General features: G+C 38.4%; 1 protein-coding gene across 1 annotated transcript; it reads left to right on the top strand.

Annotated features, from left to right (window-relative positions):
• The first annotated feature begins 1,899 nt into the window (after nucleotides 1-1,899).
• Nucleotides 1,900-4,215, top strand: LOC131015781 (putative late blight resistance protein homolog R1A-10). The gene has a single exon (XM_057944205.1). The coding sequence runs from the start codon at nucleotides 1,900-1,902 to the stop codon at nucleotides 4,213-4,215; it is 2,316 nt and encodes a 771-aa protein (XP_057800188.1).
• The last annotated feature ends 15,113 nt before the right edge of the window (nucleotides 4,216-19,328 follow it).

Here is a 19,328-nt window from a genome sequence, read left to right as displayed (position 1 = left end):
ATGCTTGGCTAAAATCTCTTATCATAGGGATTAGATTAGATGGATTTGTAATGGATTGATTTCTTTGTTTAATATATATCTTGATTGTGCTTATTGTTATCTTTTCAAGCCCTATATTTATCTCTTGTATGATTGGTTGGCCACCTTTTGTGCATTTCTAATTTGTGATTTGAATCGGGAGAGGATAATTACAATAGATTATGAGTTTGATACATATCATCTTAATAGACCGGGAGGTTGAGAGGTGGGTGAGGGCTTATTGATCTTTTGTGTTATTTGGAGTTATAGGTTAGAAATTGACCGGGGACGGCAATTATGACCCGTAATCTGCTTTAGTCGTCCGGAAGGAGGCTAAAACTAGTGGGGAGATCGCCCTAGATAAGTAGGTCATATCAAGATTAATATTGATTTAGATTAAAATTCACTACAATCCATCGAAATCTAGTCCCTAGGATAACTTTCCTTCAAGTCATTCCCCAATTTATTAACTAAATTTATTTTGTTGTTATTTTATTTACTTGCTTTATTTAGCTTTGTTTTAGTTATCAACACCTCTTGAACTTTGGTTGTCTAAATAGATTGAAAACAACTTATTAATAATATTTAGAAGTTTAAATTCACCAATCCTTGTGGAATACGACCTTGCTTCTCTTATATTGCAACTACACCGTATACTTGCGGCGTGGTGAAAATAAAGAGCGAAACAATTATAGATACTGAACATAGGATTTGTCTTGCTAAAAATAAAAATAATTAAAAATAAGCAAAATATAAAGTTACAAGGAAAAATCATGTGTTTTTGCGAGGCAATGTGGTAAAAAAATCTATGCATTTTTTTTTTCTTTGGATTTAAGACGAGAGAATTGAGAATTGAAGTCCAGTTATTTAGGTTAGTAAGAAGATGAATAGAAAAGATTTGGGATAAATTAATTAATTTATTAGTAAAATAAATAGGAAGCCATGTAGAAGAAGGAAAAGAGAGATATTGAAAATTAATCACTCAAATTAGTATTCCCACAATTGAATTCCTCATCACATCAAACTACCCCCATTTTACAATGGATTTCTTAGAGGATGACAAAGAACATATTTTATTCATTTTAATTTTTTTGTTTAAATATTTATAAATTTAAACGACTTCAGGTAGTAAGCAGGTATCACTATACGAGTTTTTGGGAATAGGACAAGTAATAAAATTATTTTTTAATCAGATACTGAGATGAGTGCGATTATATAAATTCTAAACATGCTTCGTAAATTGTATAATTTCCTAATTTATGAAATTAGATGACATGAGTTTTAAGAAATGTTTAGTTGATAGTGTGTTGAATAGAGAAAGCTATCGACCACTTTTGAATTGTGGAGTTATTATTTGTAGAGAAAGGTATCAGCCACTTTTATTATTTATACTAGGTATTGTTAATATTTACTTTGCAATGTTTTAATTTTCAATAAGACAGATAATCAATAATTGTAACAACTTATATTTGACTTTTTAGATATTTATAGGCTTAAACAAGTTTGAGAAAAATTAGCGGATATTACTATACGTGTTTTGACGAGAACTGGTAGTAAAAACACTTTTGATTTGGGTTTGCGACATGACTAATAGATAAATTCTAAAAAAGATTTCGTATAATGTATACTTTCTACATTCATTATAAATTAATTTTTAATCTTTTATAATTTATGCTATTTATTATAAATGTATACTTTGTAATGTCTAGAAACAGACATATTGATTGTAAACTTTTATTGAGTTAGATAGATGTGGTGGATTACTGCAAGAGTCCCGACGAACTAGTCAACAACGTACGAAGGCGGAGTGACTCATCATCAAGATCTGCAATAAGGCTGGATGTCAGCCTTTTATGCCTGTTGGCGAGAGTCAAGAGAATTATGCTGACTACTGCTTCATCAACAAGATCTGCACTCAAGAGTGAAGATGATGATTTTCATGAAGATTTGACTGTAGCAACACAACTGGCTGTCAGCATTTCAAACCGGTTGGGGAGATTAGCGGAGAGAATTAAGTGGACTGCTGTTGGTTCATCATCAAGATCTTCACCGACAAGTAAGGATATCGTGGTTGGTTTTGATGAAGATAGGTTGCAGATATTGTCCTGGCTTAGAAGCTATTCATCCGAGCTGCAAGTCCTCCCTATTGTGGGGATGGGAGGCATTGGTAAGTCCACACTCGCTAAAATTGTTTATGATGATACATTCATGACTTATCATTTTGATTTTCACGCTTGGGTCACAATATCGAAAGATTACAGTGTGGAAAGTATTCTTTCAAATCTGCTTGCTTCGATGAAAGGAAAAGGAATCCAAGCAGAGAGTGATTTACAATGCGAGGAGAAGGAGTCTGAAATTTACAAATACTTAAAAGGTAGGAGGTATCTCATAGTAATGGACGACATGTGGAGTACGGTAGCTTGGGATCAGGTACGGAGGCTATTACCTGATGATAATAATGGAAGCCGGATCTTATTAACCACAAGGCTAAAGAATGTGGCTACTTATACTAGCTCTATGAGCCCCATTCATACGATGCGTTTCTTGGATGACCAACAAAGTTGGCGTTTGTTCCAGAAGAAGGTCTTCGGAGATCAAGATTGTCCTGTTGAGCTGCAAGATATTGGGAAAAAATATGTAAAACGTTGTGAAGGACTGCCCCTTTCAATTGTTACTGTGGCAGGACTTTTATCCAAGATTGATAGAACTCCAAAGTTGTGGAAGCGAATTGGGGCAAATGATGGACAGTTGGAAACAATATTATTATCTTTGAGTTACAAACACCTGCCTCGACATTTGAGGGAGTGTTTCTTGTATATGGCAGGCTTCCCTAAAGAATATGAGATCCGTGTCTCAGAACTCATCAAACTTTGGGTAGCTGAGGGCTTTTTGGAAGGTCGAGATGAATCTAAAACGTTGGAAGAGGTGGCGGAAGATGTTTTGGAGGTGCTGGTCGAGCAAAGTCTAGTTTTGGTTACTAGCAAGAAGAGTGATGGCAAAATCAAAAGGTGCAAGCTTCATAATGTGGTTCGGGACTTTTGTTCAAGACAGGCTGGGGAAGAGAAGTTCCTTCTACCTATAATGGATTACTTTCCTAATCCTATCGTGAGAAGGCATTTTCTTCCACAAGTGCTACAAAATCATCAACGCATAAGTGTTAGTTGGTGTGATCTTGATCTTAAGGACTCTACGCATAGCTCATGCACCCGTTCTATTATATGTATTTCACAGAGAGGGTATAGGCCCAAAGGCTCTATAGAGAATTTTAAGTCACTTAAGGTCCTTCATGTCTTACATAGAAATGATCATGCATTTTGGGATTTAGGTCAAGTGTTTGATTTGATTCATCTCACTTACCTTGCTTCCAACATTCCTAGCAGTATTGTTCCTTCAGCTATATCAAAGCTTCATAATCTTCAGACTTTAATTATTTATAGATCTGAGGTTAGCTTGCCTAAGGAGATTTGGAGGTTGTGGCAATTAAGGCATCTTATCGCCTTTTCATTTCTTCCTTTACCCGATCCATCATATTCTTATGTTAAAAACATCCAAACACTTTCTCTGGCAACAAACTTTGTATTTAGTGAAAGCATGGTGGATAAGATTCCAAACATCAGAAAGTTGGAAATATGCTACTCGTTTGTGACGTTTGGTCCGTCCCCCAAATTTTACAATGTTAGAGATCTGCATCGACTGGAGAAATTGAAATTGGTGACGCGTAGTTCATTTCAAATGTGTCCGACTTTTAATTTTCCTGGATCGCTGAAAAAGTTGGAATTGAGTGGATGGCGGCTTCCTTGGACAAATATGTTGGTTTTAGGCCAGTTGCCTTCTCTTCAAGTGTTGAAACTAAAGAACCATGCTTGCTATGGGGAACACTGGAAAACTATTGAGGGAGGATTTGTGAATCTGAGAGTTTTGCATATTGATGAATCTAATCTGCAGAACTGGACAACTGAAAGTAGCCACTTTCCGAGGCTTCAGCGCCTAATGCTTCATCGTTGTCCATATTTGTCTGAGATCCCAGTTGATATTGGAAAAATTCCAACTCTTGAGCAGATTGAGATCGATGATCTTAACCCATCTCTTCTGTACTCGGCGACACAGATAAGAGAGAAACGGGATGCCCTTCAAGTTAGTTTGAAGCGTTTTTTATATGATCTTTCAAACTTGACTCTGTGCTTCATATCAGGTTAGAAAACTATAAAAGTAGATAGATTTTACACCATCTTTAGCAGCCATACTTTATAGAAATAAGATTAGTATGCTAATTGCATCTTCCTCTCTTTTGAACATTTCTCTGTTGGTAGAATGTCAGTTGATTCTTGTCGCTTTTTTCTTTTCTTTTTTAGATGCAGAGTATTGATGGATCTAGCCAACTTATCCGATATTCGAACTGATGAAAGAGGCAGAGGTAAAGGTGAAAAGGTTGGTGATGTTTGTTTAAGCATGAATAGTGGATAAGCTCCTACTTTTTACTTTGTATACAGCATTCAGATGAATGTTGTATACTGTTTTATCATGTATTTCTCAAAGTTGAATGTATGTGTGGATTGACATTATTGTTTACATTATTTTACTTTACAAACAATTTTCATTGTGGCAAAGTAGGCCTCTCAACAATCAATTCGAATCTTCTATTGCATTACAATGTGACATCTCTCATATCACATTTATAGATGATTGATATGTTAGGGTTTATTTAAGGAAAACATACAATAGATAATGCCACACAAATTTGTGATTATGTTTGTCTTTCTTTCCCATCTTAATTCAATTAAAAGCTAGTGCTCTGCTTTTGATTGTAGATTTTACATTCGATCTTTGGTGCCAAGAGTTTTAATAAATGTTAGGTGAGTGTGTTATTAGTGGAAGAATGGGCCCACTTTTTTTAGTGAAAAAAGTGGCAATGTTAATTTTGGTGCCAAGATAATTATACCCACAATTGACTCAGGTTAATTTTGGCAATGTTTTTAATTTGATTTTTGTGTTTACTCGATGATGTTACTATTCGATGGGGACCGTCGCTACTCGATCGAGTACACCATCGAATAGTGAGTAATTGGCAATATGTTTAATTTGATCGATTTTGTGTTTACTCGATGGTGTCACTACTCGATGGGGACTGTCACTACTCGATCGAGTACATTATCGAGTAGTGACTAGATTGTGTTTTTCATGTTTATTTCTTCTTCTTTTTTGGTTTGTTGGTACTAAATCTTTGTATTTTGATATTGCAGGCAGCCAGACACCTTATAGGTGGAAGAGACCGTCGTTAATTTATGTAACCCATGCTATTAATCTGAGGTACCGTATTTCGGCAAATTCATTTTGCAAATGTTCAAAGGTGGAACGATAGGGCGTCTTAGTGATCACGAGAGATACACAAGCGTCAACAATGCTCTCCATCACCTATTATCCCTACAGATTGAGGGAGGGAATATTCCTCACCAAACATGGCTCGATGTCGGTGGTCGTATCATCTGTTTTACAGCAGCGGATTATGCACTTATCACCGGACTTCATTTTGGATTTAGTAAGTTCGATCCTCCCGCTGAGCACCAAATTTTGGCTACTAGTATCTTCACAGCTATTTTGGTCATCATCCCACAAAACTCAGCCAACTTAGGTTGAAATTCAAAGCAAAACAACTTGGGACGAATCCAGCCACATCATCCTCATCAGTTTCTCTTGTCGTTAACATGACTCGTCTTCCATTACCATCATCGGGAAGTATATTTCTTACATCATCCCAAGCCTCTGTACACCAAACATCATCCATTACAATGAAATACCTCATGTTTTTCAAGTTTTTGAACACTTTCTCCTATCACTCTTACTCGAGTCTCAAATACTATTACTTCAGATATTAGAAAATCAAATTGAAGAATGAGTTGATCTGTCAAAGCAATAATCTTTCTATGCCTACATCTAACTCAAGTAAAAAAGTGCACAGTTGAATAATATGATGAAGACAGTTGAAAGAAAAAAAAAATTACAGAGCAAAAAAGAGTGCAAAGCTTGTAAAAACTAAAAAGTATAATTTGGTGCAAACGTAAAGCCCAAACCTAAGTGGGCTCAGCCCCGCACTTACAAAGAATAGCTTTTGGAGCAAAAAAAAGCCCAAACCCAATTGGGCTCGTAAGCAATTACTATGGGCCAAAGAAGCCCATAGTCAAGGGGGAAAGTGAATAGGGATGAGATCCAGTGTCCCACAATTTTATGTGTGCCACTGTGTCTCATTCTTATATCTACTCCTTCCGTTCGCGATATCGTTTCCATATTGTGGACGGCGCGGGTTTTAAGAAAAGTGGTGGATAGTAGTGCATATGTAGTGAGTGGAGTTTGGGTCCCACTATTGTTGTGAGTGGAAGTTTGTGGACCCTACTTCTATAAATGGAAGTGGAAACGATATCGAGGACGGACCGAAATGGTAAATGTGGAAACGATATCGCGGACGGAGGGAGTATTATTTTAAAAATATTTTTTTATAAAAATAAAATTTATTATGATACTATGAATTATATTTAATTTTTATTTTAAAAAATTAAAAATTTTAAAAAGTATATACCATGACTTTGAATTTATCAACCTATTATTAACTAATAAAAGTGAAATTAAATGATAAAAAATAATTATATACCCTAGATTGATGGAATAAACCCTAGTTAAACTAAAGCATATAAAGTTGAAAATTGAAGAAAAAATATATAAGAAAATAAATAAAATTGAAAGTGGGACACAAAGTGGGACATAAAGTGTGGTACACTGAATCTCATTACAAGTGAATAGACTTGTGCTTTTTATTGAGAATTTAAGATCTTCTATTACAAATTTGTGTGGCATTATCTATTGCATATATAGATGAATGACACGTGGCAATCTTAAGGGTTCAAGATTGCCCAATGTTAGTGTTTATACTTTTCTTAAATAAACCCTAACATATCAATAATATATAAACGTAATAGGAGAGATGTCACATTATAATGCAATAGAAGATCTGAATTGATTGTTGAGAAGCCTACTTTGCCACAATGACAACTGTAAGTAAAATAATGTAAACAAGAATGTCAATCCACACATACATTCAACTTTGAGAAATACATGATAACACAGTATATAGCATTCAGATTTATTTTAAACTAGGTAGCTTGCAAAAAAGTAGGAGTTTATTCATCACCATTCACCAACCATTTCACCTTGAGTCTCTGCTTCTTTCATAAGTCGAATATCTGATAAGCTAGCTAGCTCCAACGATACTCTGCATCTGAAAAAGAAAAGAAAAAGTGACAAGAATCAACTGACATTCTACCAACAGAGAAATGTTCAAAAGAGAGGAAGATGCAATTAGCATACTAATCTTATTTGTATAAAGCATGCCTGCTAAAAATGGTGTCAAATCATTCAACTTTTATAAATTTCTTACCTGACATGAAGGGCAGAGTCAAGTTTGAAAGATCATATCAAAAACGCTTCAAACGCACTTCAAGGGCATCCCGTTTCTCTTTTATCTCTGTCGCCGAGTACAGAAGAGATCGGTTATGATCATCGATCTCAATCAGTTCAAGCGTTGGAATCTTTCCAATATCAACTGGAATCTTAGACAAATATAGACAACGATGAAGCATTAGGCGCTGAAGCCTCGGAAAGTGGCTACTTTCAGTTGTCCAGTTCTGCAGATTAGATTCATCAATATGCAAAAGTCTCAGATCCACAAATCCTCCCTCAATAGTTTTCCAGAGTTCCCCACTGCAAGCATAGTTCTTTAGTTTCAACACTTGAAGAGAAGGCAACCGGCCAAAAACCATCATATATGTCCAAGGAAGCCGCCATCCGCTCAATTCCAACTTTTTCAGCGATCTAGGAAAATAAAATTTGGGACACAGTTGAAATGAACAATGCGTCTCCAATTTCAATTTCTCCAATCGACTTAGCAAACCAAGACTACCAAAATCAAAGTAGTTTAGACGAAACTTCTCCTCTAACGAGTAGCATATTTCCAACTTCCTAATGTTTCGAAACTTACGCACCATATTAGAACTAAATACAAAGTTTGTTGCCAGAGAAAGTGTTTGGAAGTTTTTAAGAGAAGACTTTGCTGAATCTTTTGGATCGGGTAAAGGAAGAAATGAAAAGGCGATAAGATGCCTTAATTGCTCCAGATTCCAAATTTCGTCAGGCAAGCTAACCTCCTATCTATAAATAATTAAAGTCTGAAGATTATGAAGCTTTGATATAGCTGAAGGAATAATATTGCTAGGAATTTTGGAAGCAAGGTAAGTGAGATGAATCAAATCAAACACTTGACCTAACTCCCAAAATGCATGATCCTTTCTACGTAAAACGTGAAGGACCTGAAGTGACTTAAAATTCTCTATAGAGCCTTTGGGCCTATACCCTCTCTGTGAAATACATATAATAGAACGGGTGCATGAGCTATGCGTAGAGTCTTTATGATCAAGATCATACCAACTAACACTTACGCGTTGATGATTTTGTAGCACTTGTGGAAGAAAATGCCTTCTCACGATAGGATTAGGAAAGTAATCCATAATAGGTAGAAGGAACTTCTCTTCCCCAGCCTGTCTTGAACAAAAATCCCGAACCACGCTATGAAGCTTGCACCTTTTTGATTTTTCCATCACTCTTCTTGCTAGTAACCAAAACTAGACTTTGCTCGACCAGCACCTCCAAAACATCTTCCGCCACCTCTTCCAACGTTTTAGATTCATCTCGACCTTCCAAAAAGCCCTCAGCTACCCAAAGTTTGATGAGTTCTGAGACACGGATCTCATAATCTTCAGGGAAGCCTGCCATATACAAGAAACACTCCCTCAAATGTCGAGGCAAGTGTTTGTAACTCAAAGATAATAATATAGTTTCCAACTGTCCATCATTTGCCCCAATTCGCTTCCACAACTTTGGAGTTCTATCAATCTTGGATAAAAGTTCTGCCACAGTAACAATTGAAAGGGGCAATCCTTCGCAACGTTTTACATATTTTTCCCCAATATCTTGTAGCTCAACAGGACAATCTTGATCTCCGAAGACCTTCTTCTGGAACAAACGCCAACTTTGTTGGTCATCCAAGAAACGCAACATATGAATGGGGCTCGCAGAGTTAGCATAAGCAGCTACATTCTTTAGCCTTGTGGTTAATATGATTCGGCTTCCATTATTATCATCAGGTAATAGCCTCTGTATGTGATCCCAAGCTTCCATACCCCAAATGTCGTCCACTACTATGAGATACCTCCTACCTTTTAAGTATTTGTATATTTCAGACTCCTTAACCTTGCATTGTAAATCACTCTCTGCTTGGATTCCTTTTCCTTTCATTGAAGCAAGCAGATTTGAAAGAACAATTTCTACATTGTAATCTTTCGATATTGTGACCCAAGCGTGAAAATCAAAACGATAAGTAATGAATGTATCATCATTAACAATTTTAGCGAGTGTGGACTTACCAATGCCTCCCATTCCCACAATAGGGAGGACTTGCAGCTCGGATGAATAGCTTGTAAGCCATGACATTATCTGCAACCTATCTTCATCAAAACCAACCACGACATCCTTTCTTGTGGGTGAAGAACTTGATGATGAACCAACAGCAGTCCACTTAATTCTCTCCGCCAATCTCCCCAACCGGTTTGAAATGCTGACAGTCAACTCTGTTGCTACAGCTTGATCAAAACCATCAAAATCTTCACTCTTGAGTGCAGATCTTGATGATGAACCAACAGCTGGAGAATCACTCAGTCGTCCTATGTTCTTAACTGAATCTTCAGCAGTTGACTTAATTCTCTCCACTAATCTCCCCAACCGGTTTGAAATGCTGTCGGTCAGCTCTGTTGCAACAGGCGGAGAATCATTCAGTCGTCCTACGTTGTCAACTGAGCCTTTAGCAGTTGACATAATTCCATCCGCTAATCTCTCCAACTCGTCTGAAATCTGGAGAAACTGCTCTGAAGCCATTACACTCTCGAGTGCAGATGTAGATGATGAACAAACAGTTGCGTAGTCTTCAGCTGACATAATTTCCTCTGCCAATCTCCCCAACACGCCTGAAAAGTGGAGAATCTGCGTTCTCACTGAACCCAGATCTTCATCAAAACCATCAAAATCTGCACTCTTGAGGGCAGATCTTGGTGATGAACCATCAGCGGTAGAATTGTCTATTAAGTCTCGAGCAGTCCACTGAATTCTGTCGGCTAATCTCGCCAAATGATTTGAACTGACAAACAGCTTTGTTGCTAATGTTGGATCTCCATCAAGATCATCAAAATCTTCACTATTGAGTGCAGATCTTGAAGATGAACGAACAGCAGGAAAATCACTTTGTCGTCCTACGTTGTCAACTGAGCCTCCATTAGTTGACATAATTCTCTCCGCTAAGCCCAGCAACCGGATTGAAATGCTGACAGTCGGCTCTGCTTTCAGTTTGACACCAAAACCCTTCAAATGATAACTTAAGCAGAAAATATAGTCTTGAACGACAGTCTTAAGAGCAGCTGATCTCATGGAAATATAGTATGAAACGGCAGTCTTTAAAGCAACTCTCTTGCAGATCGACAAAATTCTCTCCACTCTCACCAACAAGTATAAAAGGCTGACAATCAGCTCTATTGCAGATCTTGATGATGAGTCACTCCGCCTTCTTACGTTGTTGACTAGGTTGTCGGGACACTTGCAGTAGTCCACCACATCTCCGGCAGTTGAGGCGAGCTCCTCTGCCAATTCCCCCAACTGGATGGAAATTCTCAAACTCGCCTCTGTCGACGCACAATCTGAGACATTTTCTGGGGAGAAAATATACTCAATAATCTCTTGTGTTGTGTTTACTACCTCCCTGATTGCTTCTTGTTTTGGGAAATGTTTGAGATTCAACTGCAAGACCACAACTTTGTCGTGGATGGATATAATTCGTAGTTTAACACGAAGAGTGGTGAGATCATCGTTGCGTCTAAGGATTTGGCGTAAAATTTGTAGCAGGGAATCGAGAGCTTCAGAAGCCATATGAGGTGTGTGGAGTGTTGGCCCAATTCTCATTAATTCCCTTAGCCCAAACCCAAGCCCAAAATCCCTTTTTTTTCTCTTTTCTTTAGCCCAAATCTGCTACCCGGCCCATGCCCAAACCCTAGCTCACTATCACTCTCATCTGCGCCTCTCCATTTCCCTCCGTCGCCCGTCTCCTCGTTTTCCCTTCCGTCTTCAATTCTCCACCCCCTTCCCGATGCCATTCACCCCTTTTAATTTGGTTCTAATTCTTCACAGTAATGGGAAGGTCTTCAGGCAATTTCTTGAGAAGGCTCTGCTACTCCTTCTATGAGATTTCTCTCTCGTGTGTGAACGAGGCCTTCCCTTACTGTGAGAGTTGTCACCGGATTCCTATCCATCGGATTCCTGATTGGTGATACTCTGGTTGATTGCGAAGCCATCAGAATCCTGCCTATCGGATTCTTGCTGCTGGTGGCTGTTCAACTGAGATCTGTGTGCCGATCTGTTCTCCCTGCTCCCCTGAGCTGTGATCATTAAGCTGCCGGAAGAAGCCAAGTCCACCGTGGGAAAATCTGAGCCAAAGTGTCCTCAAGGACACACTTTTCCCACCTCGAATCTCCTCTGGACTTTCTTACTTTTCTGTCTTCCTTCGTTTCTTTCTTTAAACTGTTGACTTGCTGTGTTTCTGGTGATTTGCAGGTACACGCAGGAAGAAGAAGAAGCAGAGGGTGAAGAGGAAGAAGGAGCTGAAGAAGAAGACGAAGAGGAAAAATTATATAGTGGACCTTGGCACTAGAGTGCCGAGTGAAGGCGACAGGACGGTCGGGAAGAATCATACAGTGGACCTTGGCACTAGTTCTAGGGTTGGTGTTGCCTGCTGCTTTTCTTTTTGCATGTTTTTTGTTTGGTCTTGGTATCTTGCGATCCTGACCTTCTGTGTGCTTCCGCTTGCTGCCTTGTATCTCGATAAACCCCTGGCATTGAAAAGCCAAGTGAGATCTCCCTTGTATTTGGTCCAGTTCGTCTGGATTCTCCTTTAAAGGAGTCTCCTCGTGCGAGTATCCTGGAAATCAAGGGAGAAAGGGGGTTATCTAGATTGGCTGTGTGTGCCTTGTTTCTTTGCTGTCTCTGCTGATTGTTGTTTCTGGTGTTTCTGTTTGTCCTGAAAAACTCTCTTGGATTGAGAGTTTTACCCTTCTCTGGACTCAGATAGTCCTCTTAGAACTTCTTGGAGGGACCAGTGTGAAACCTTGCTCCACAGATCAATCTGTGTTGAGATCTAGGCTCTTCCCTGCTCCTTAACTCTAGTTGTTTCCCCCTTAAGGTCCCTGTGACCTTTGTTGTGGTGTTGCCTGCTCTGTGTCTTGTTGGTGTGTTCAGCCCTGTTTACATCTGCATACATCATGAACAATTTGCATATGGTGCCATTCAATGGCATGGATGATTTTCAAGATTGGAAAACCAAAATAGAGTGCATTTTAGTCAAAGAGAAGGTTAATAAAGCTCTGTTGTCTAAAATTGACAAGTCTGTGACTGATGAAAAACTGCATGACATGAATGATAATGCTAGGGCCACTATCTTGTTAAATCTGAGCAGTTCTGTGGTTAGGAAAGTGTCTCATCACTTATGTGCTAAGGATTTATGGGATGATCTGAACTCCATTTACTCCACTTCATCTGAAGAGTCTGCATGGTCTTTGCAAAATCAATTTATGAACTTTCAAATGGATTCTTCAAAGGATGTTGATTCAAACCTTGATGATTTTCACAAACTATTGCATGATTTGAAAATTGCTGGTGATGACAATATTGAGAAGTATACCCCTCAAATTTTGTTAAGTTCTATTCCTGAGTCCTTTTCTGAAGTAAAATCAGCTTTAAAATATGGTGGGTCTAAGGTTTCTTGTGAAATGATTATCAATGGTCTTAAGACCAAAGAAAGTGAACTTAAACTGCAAAAACCCAAGTCTCTTCAGGGTGAGGTTATGTATGTGAATAAGGATAATCAGAGAAACCCTCATCATCATTTTTCTAAGGGCCAGAAGTCTGACCATCATAAAATTGCTACTTCAAATGAACAGAGGGAAGACAATAGGTTTGATCCTAATCAGAATCAAAATAGGAATCCGAATCCTGACCAGAAACCTAGGAAAGTGTGTTGGAATTGTGGAAAACCTGGGCATTTCATAAATAGGTGCAAGCTGCCTAAAAAGAATAAGAACTTTGTTCCTAATGAGCCTAAACAGCATGCAAACAATGTTTTTGAAGATGATGGTGTCTATATGGTCCATGACTATGATTTTCAGTTCATAAATTACTCAAATGCTGTGTCTAAATCTGTAAGTTCAAATGAGTGGCTGATTGACTCTAGTTGTACCTTCCATGTGACCTTTTTTGAGCATATGTTTCAAAATCTTCAGTTGGTCAAGTCTGGGCATGTTTCTTTGGCTGATGGTCAAAGTTGTGATATCTTGGGTAAGGGTGATGTCTGTCTGAAATTTGAAAATGGGAGTCTTCTTACCTTGAATGATGTTAGATTTGTGCCAAACTTGAAATTTAGCCTGCTTTATGTGTCTAAGATTGCTGATAAAATGCTAAATGGTTCTGTGAACTACTTGAGATTTCAATTTGAAAAAGACTCTATGTTTTACTTTACTGCTCCAAGAAAGGGAGACTTATATGCTGTCTGTGCTGAGTCAGTCCCTTTACCTGTTGCAAATGTGGTCCATCAAGATAAGTCTGCATTATGGCATGCTAGATTAGGACACATGAGTAATAAAGGTATGGAAATTTTGAAAAAGACTGGTGTGTTTGGCAATGATAAGATCTCTGAACTTCCTTTCTGTGAACCATGCGTGATGGGAAAACATCACAAGTCTGCTTTTCCAGTTTCTGTTCCTTATCCTAGAAAACATGTTAGCACTGAGATACTTGAGTATTTACATGCTGATGTCTGGGGTCCTGCTAAAGTGCCCACTCATGGTGAAAACTTGTATTTCCTATCTGTCATTGATGATTTTTCAAGAAAAACTTGGGTCTTTTTAATGAAAAACAAATCTGATGTGTTTGAAAAATTGTCAAAGTGGGCAGCACAGATTCAAAATCAAACTGGAAAAAGGATTAAATGTATTAGAACTGATAATGGTCTTGAATTCTGTAATCATGCTATGGATAATTGGTGTATTGAGTCTGGCATCATGAGGCATAAGTCTGTTCCTTACACTCCACAGCAAAATGGAGTGGTTGAAAGGATGAATAGAACTCTCCTTGAGAAAGTTCGGAGCATGCTTGTTGCATCTGGTTTGTCTAAACACTTCTGGGGTGAGGCCCTTATGACTGCTGTGTATTTGATTAACAGATCTTCTTCTGTCCCCTTACTTGGCAAACTCCCTGAATCTGTGTTTCATGATAAACCTATCTGTTTAAAACATTTGAGAGTGTTTGGGTGTGCTGCCTATGTTCACCAAAGTGTTGGGAAACTAGAACCTAGAGCTAAGAAATGCATATTCCTTGGTTATCCTGAAGGGGTAAAAGGCTATAGGCTGTGGGATAGATCAGTTCCTGGATTCAAAACTTGTGTGAGCAGAGATGTGTCCTTCAATGAATTTAACTTTCCTTGTTTACTTGAATCCTCACAGTCTGCTACTCCAAGTGAGGTGGAGAAAATGCATGTCTATGACTACAACAGATATGAGTTTATGTTTACCCCACCCATGGATCTTCCTGAGGTGGATCCTCTGCCCAATGATCCTCATACTTTGACTGAGCATGCTGAAACTGATCCCACTCCCAACCCTGAACTCAGCATTGATCACACCAACCCTACACCTTCTGATAATAACCCTTTGAATGACTATCAACTTGCTAGGGACAGGGAAAGGAGGAATATCAGACCTCCTGCTAGGTTTGATGATTATAACTTGTCTTTGTATGCTTTCAATGTGTTCAACAACGTGGATTACTCTGAATCCTGCACTTATTCTGATGCTGTTAACTCTGTTGAGTCTGATAAGTGGTTGACTGCTATGAATTCTGAAATGAAGTCTCTGCATGATAATGAAACTTGGATTTTAGTCAAGAAACCTGATAACTGTTCTGTTGTTGAGTGTAAATGGTTATTTAAGGTCAATCATGAAACTGATAACATTAGATACAAGGCTAGACTTGTAGCTAAAGGTTTTACTCAAAATGAAGGCATTGATTACAATGAGATATTTGCTCCTGTTGTTAAGTTCACCACTGTGCGCATTATGCTTGCTTTATGTGCTCATTTTAACTGGGAACTCAAGCAAATGGATGTTACTACTGCCTTTCTTCATGGTGATCTTGAGAATGACATTTATATGAAACAACCTGAGGGTTTTATGAGTGAGGAGTTCCCTGATCATGTGTGTTTGCTGAAAAAGTCTCTATATGGTCTTAAACAGACTCCAAGACAATGGAATCTCAAATTTGACAAATGCATGCAGAACTTGAACTTTTCTAGAAGTCAATTTGATCATTGCTTGTATTACTCCAATTCTGAACCTCCTGTGTTTCTGTTACTATATGTTGATGACATGCTTTTGCTTGGCCCTTGTCTGCAAACCATTGAAAAAGTGCAGAAAAAATTATGTGAAAACTTTGACATGAAAAATCTTGGTGATGCCAAGAAAATTTTGGGCATGAGCATAGAAAGAGATAGGGAGAAATCCACTTTGCTGCTGCATCAGAGTGATTATGTGAAACAAGTCCTATTGAAATTCAACATGGAAAATAGCAGACATGTCAGTGTGCCTCTTGGTTCTCATTTTGAATTAAGTAAAAAGCAATGTCCTAAAACTGATCTTGAACTTGAAGAAATGAGAAACATTCCTTATGCTAATGCTATAGGCTCTGTCATGTACTTGATGATTAGTACTAGGCCTGATATTGCTTATGTTGTTTCTTGTTTGAGTAGATATATGGCAAATCCTGGTGTTCCTCATTGGGAAGCTTTGAAATGGTTATTCAGATATTTGAAGTCTACTATGCATTATGGTCTGAATTTTGCTAAAGCTCAAGATGGCATTAAGTGTGTAGGCTATGTTGATTCTAACTATGTTAATGATAAGGATAGTAGGAAGTCCTCCACTTCTTATGTGTTTACTTTGTGTGATGCCTGCATTAGTTGGAAATCCCAATTGCAAAACATTGTTGCACTATCTACTACTGAATCTGAGTACATTGCTGCAACTGAGGCTGTGATAGAAGCCATTTGGCTTGATGGTTTGTTGTCTGAAATAAGATTCATTGATGATAAACCTATTGTTTTCTCTGATAGTCAATCTGCCATTCAATTATGCAAAAATCCTGTGTTCCATGATATAACTAAGCATATTGATGTAAATGATCACTTCATTAGGGATGTAGTTGAAAAAGAAAATGTTTTGCTTGATAAAATTCCCTCTGAATTCAATCCAGCAGATATGGGCACCAAGTGTCTTCCAGTTGCAAAGCTGGAATCTTGCTTGGAAACTTTGAATATTGGTCCTGGTTAATCCCTTTGTGTCTTTGTGTGATAAGTTCAGCCTCTGTGGTTGCTTGTCTCTTCTTTGTCTTTGTTTTTCCTTCTTTTGCATGATGTGTGTTGTCTTTGAGCTGCCTGTTGTGTTCTGGTCTATATGTCTGCTTCTGTCCTGCCCTTGTCTTCCTTTTATGTTTTTCTCTTTGTTCTGTTTGTGTGTGCTAGCCTGGTTCTTCTTTGTCTTTTCTTGTCTGCTCTGTGAGTCTCTGTTGTTGAGTCTGTTGTGTCTTCAATGATAACCTTTTTTTGTTTGAGAATGTGGTTATTACCTTTGGGTTGGTCTCTGTGGTTCGAGACTGAGTTAAATATGAATAATATTTTTCTCACCCTCTATTATCTTGTCTCTGTGTCAGGATGATAGTAAAAATGGCTGTGATGATAAAGCACAAATCAAAGGCTGGCTCTTCCCTGGTGACTTAACGATCATTGTGCCAAAGGTGGAATGTAGAGTGTTGGCCCAATTCTCATTAATTCCCTTAGCCCAAACCCAAGCCCAAAATCCCCCCTTTTTTTTTCTCTTTTCTTTAGCTCAAATCTGCTACCCGGCCCATGCCCAAACCCTAGCTCACTATCACTCTCATCCGCGCCTCTCCATTTCCCTCCGTCGCCCGTCTCCTCGTTTTCCCTTCCGTCTTCAATTCTCCACCCCCCTTCCCGATGCCATTCACCCCTTTTAATCTGGTTCTAATTCTTCACAGTAATGGGAAGGTCTTCAGGCAATTTCTTGAGAAGGCTCTGCTACTCCTTCTATGAGATTTCACTCCCGTGTGTGAACGAGGCCTTCCCCTTACTGTGAGAGTTGTCACCGGATTCCTGTCCATTGGATTCCTGATTGGTGATACTCTGGTTGATTGCGAAGCCATCGGAATCCTGCCTATCGGATTCCTGCTGCTGGTGGCTGTTCAACTGAGATCTGTGTGCCGATCTGTTCTCCCTGCTCCCCTGAGCTGTGATCATTAAGCTGCCGGAAGAAGCCAAGTCCACCGTGGAAAAATCTGAGCCAAAGTGTCCTCAAGGACACACTTTTCCCACCTCGAATCTCCTTTGGACTTTCTTACTTTTCTGTCTTCCTTCGTTTCTTTCTTTAAACTGTTGACTTGCTGTGTTTCTGGTGATTCGCAGGTACACGCAGGAAGAAGAAGAAGCAGAGGGTGAAGAGGAAGAAGGAGCTGAAGAAGAAGACGAAGAGGAAGAATCATACAGTGGACCTTGGCACTAGAGTGCCGAGTGAAGGCGGCAGGACGGTCGGGAACCAAGCGGTGAACCTCCGGCTAGGCGAAGATACCCAACAAGGTGTACGCAAACAATTTTGTCAAACTGAATGTTTATCGTTTTGGATTGGAATTACCAATCCTTCCTCTGATTTGCATACAACACGTCCAAATTTTAAAAATGGTGGAGAAAGAGTCAAGAATGTTTCAATTGAGGGGCCCGCGGAAGGAGTCTGTCTTGTTTTGATTTTGGCTTCTCTCATCTGAATCCGTCGGTTATATAGTTTTTTTTAGCCGTTTTTCTTGTAGTTGTCTATCTTGTCAAAAACTTTGCTTGTTGGTTTGTTTTTTATTTTATTTTTTGTTATTTAGCTTTGTTTTTTGAGTAATTTTCTTCATTTTTTTTTAAATTTCACCGAAAAGATTTTGATGAGATTGATGTAGTGATTCCGCCTACATACGAGTTGTTTATTAGAGTATATATTAGATATATGTTGTAAGTCTAAAAAAAAATTCATTATAGTAAACATATATCTAATATATAATCTTATGAGGTGTAATTTTTTTTGAGAATTACAACATATATAAACTCCTTCCGCGGGCCCCTCAATTGAAACATTCTTGACTCTTTCTCCGCCATTTTTAAAATTTGGACGTTTTGTATGTTAGTGTTAGTTGGTATGATCTTGATCTTAAAGACTCTACGCATAGCTCATGCACCCGTTCTATTATATGTATTTCACAGAGAGGGTATAGGCCCAAAGGCTCTATAGAGAATTTTATGTCACTTAAGGTCCTTCATGTCTTACATAGAAATGATCATGCATTTTGGGATTTAGGTCAAGTGTTTGATTTGATTCATCTCACTTACCTTGCTTCCAACATTCCTAGCAGTATTGTTCCTTCAGCTATATCAAAGCTTCATAATCTTCAGACTTTAATTATTTATAGATCTGAGGTTAGCTTGCCTAAGGAGATTTGGAGGTTGTGGCAATTAAGGCATCTTATCGCCTTTTCATTTCTTCCTTTACCTGATCCATCATATTCTTATGTTAAAAACATCCAAACACTTTCTCTGGCAACAAACTTTGTATTTAGTGAAAGTATGGTGGATAAGATTCCAAACATCAGAAAGTTGGAAATATGCTACTCGTTTGTGACGTTTGGTCCGTCCCCCAAATTTTACAATGTTAGACATCTGCATCGACTGGAGAAATTGAAATTGGTGACGCGTAGTTCATTTCAAATGTGTCCGACTTTTAATTTTCCTGGATCGCTGAAAAAGTTGGAATTGAGTGGATGGCGGCTTCCTTGGACAAATATGTTGGTTTTAGGCCAGTTGCCTTCTCTTCAAGTGTTGAAACTAAAGAACCATGCTTGCTATGGGGAACACTGGAAAACTATTGAGGGAGGATTTGTGAATCTGAGAGTTTTGCATATTGATGAATCTAATCTGCAGAACTGGACAACTGAAAGTAGCCACTTTCCGAGGCTTCAGCGCCTAATGCTTCATCGTTGTCCATATTTGTCTGAGATCCCAGTTGATATTGGAAAAA

This window comes from Salvia miltiorrhiza, chromosome 3 (assembly GCF_028751815.1).
Source record: "Salvia miltiorrhiza cultivar Shanhuang (shh) chromosome 3, IMPLAD_Smil_shh, whole genome shotgun sequence".
Lineage (NCBI taxonomy): Eukaryota > Viridiplantae > Streptophyta > Magnoliopsida > Lamiales > Lamiaceae > Salvia > Salvia miltiorrhiza.
The sequence above is the reverse complement of the archived record's forward strand: the minus strand, read 5'-3'. Positions and strand labels throughout refer to the sequence as shown.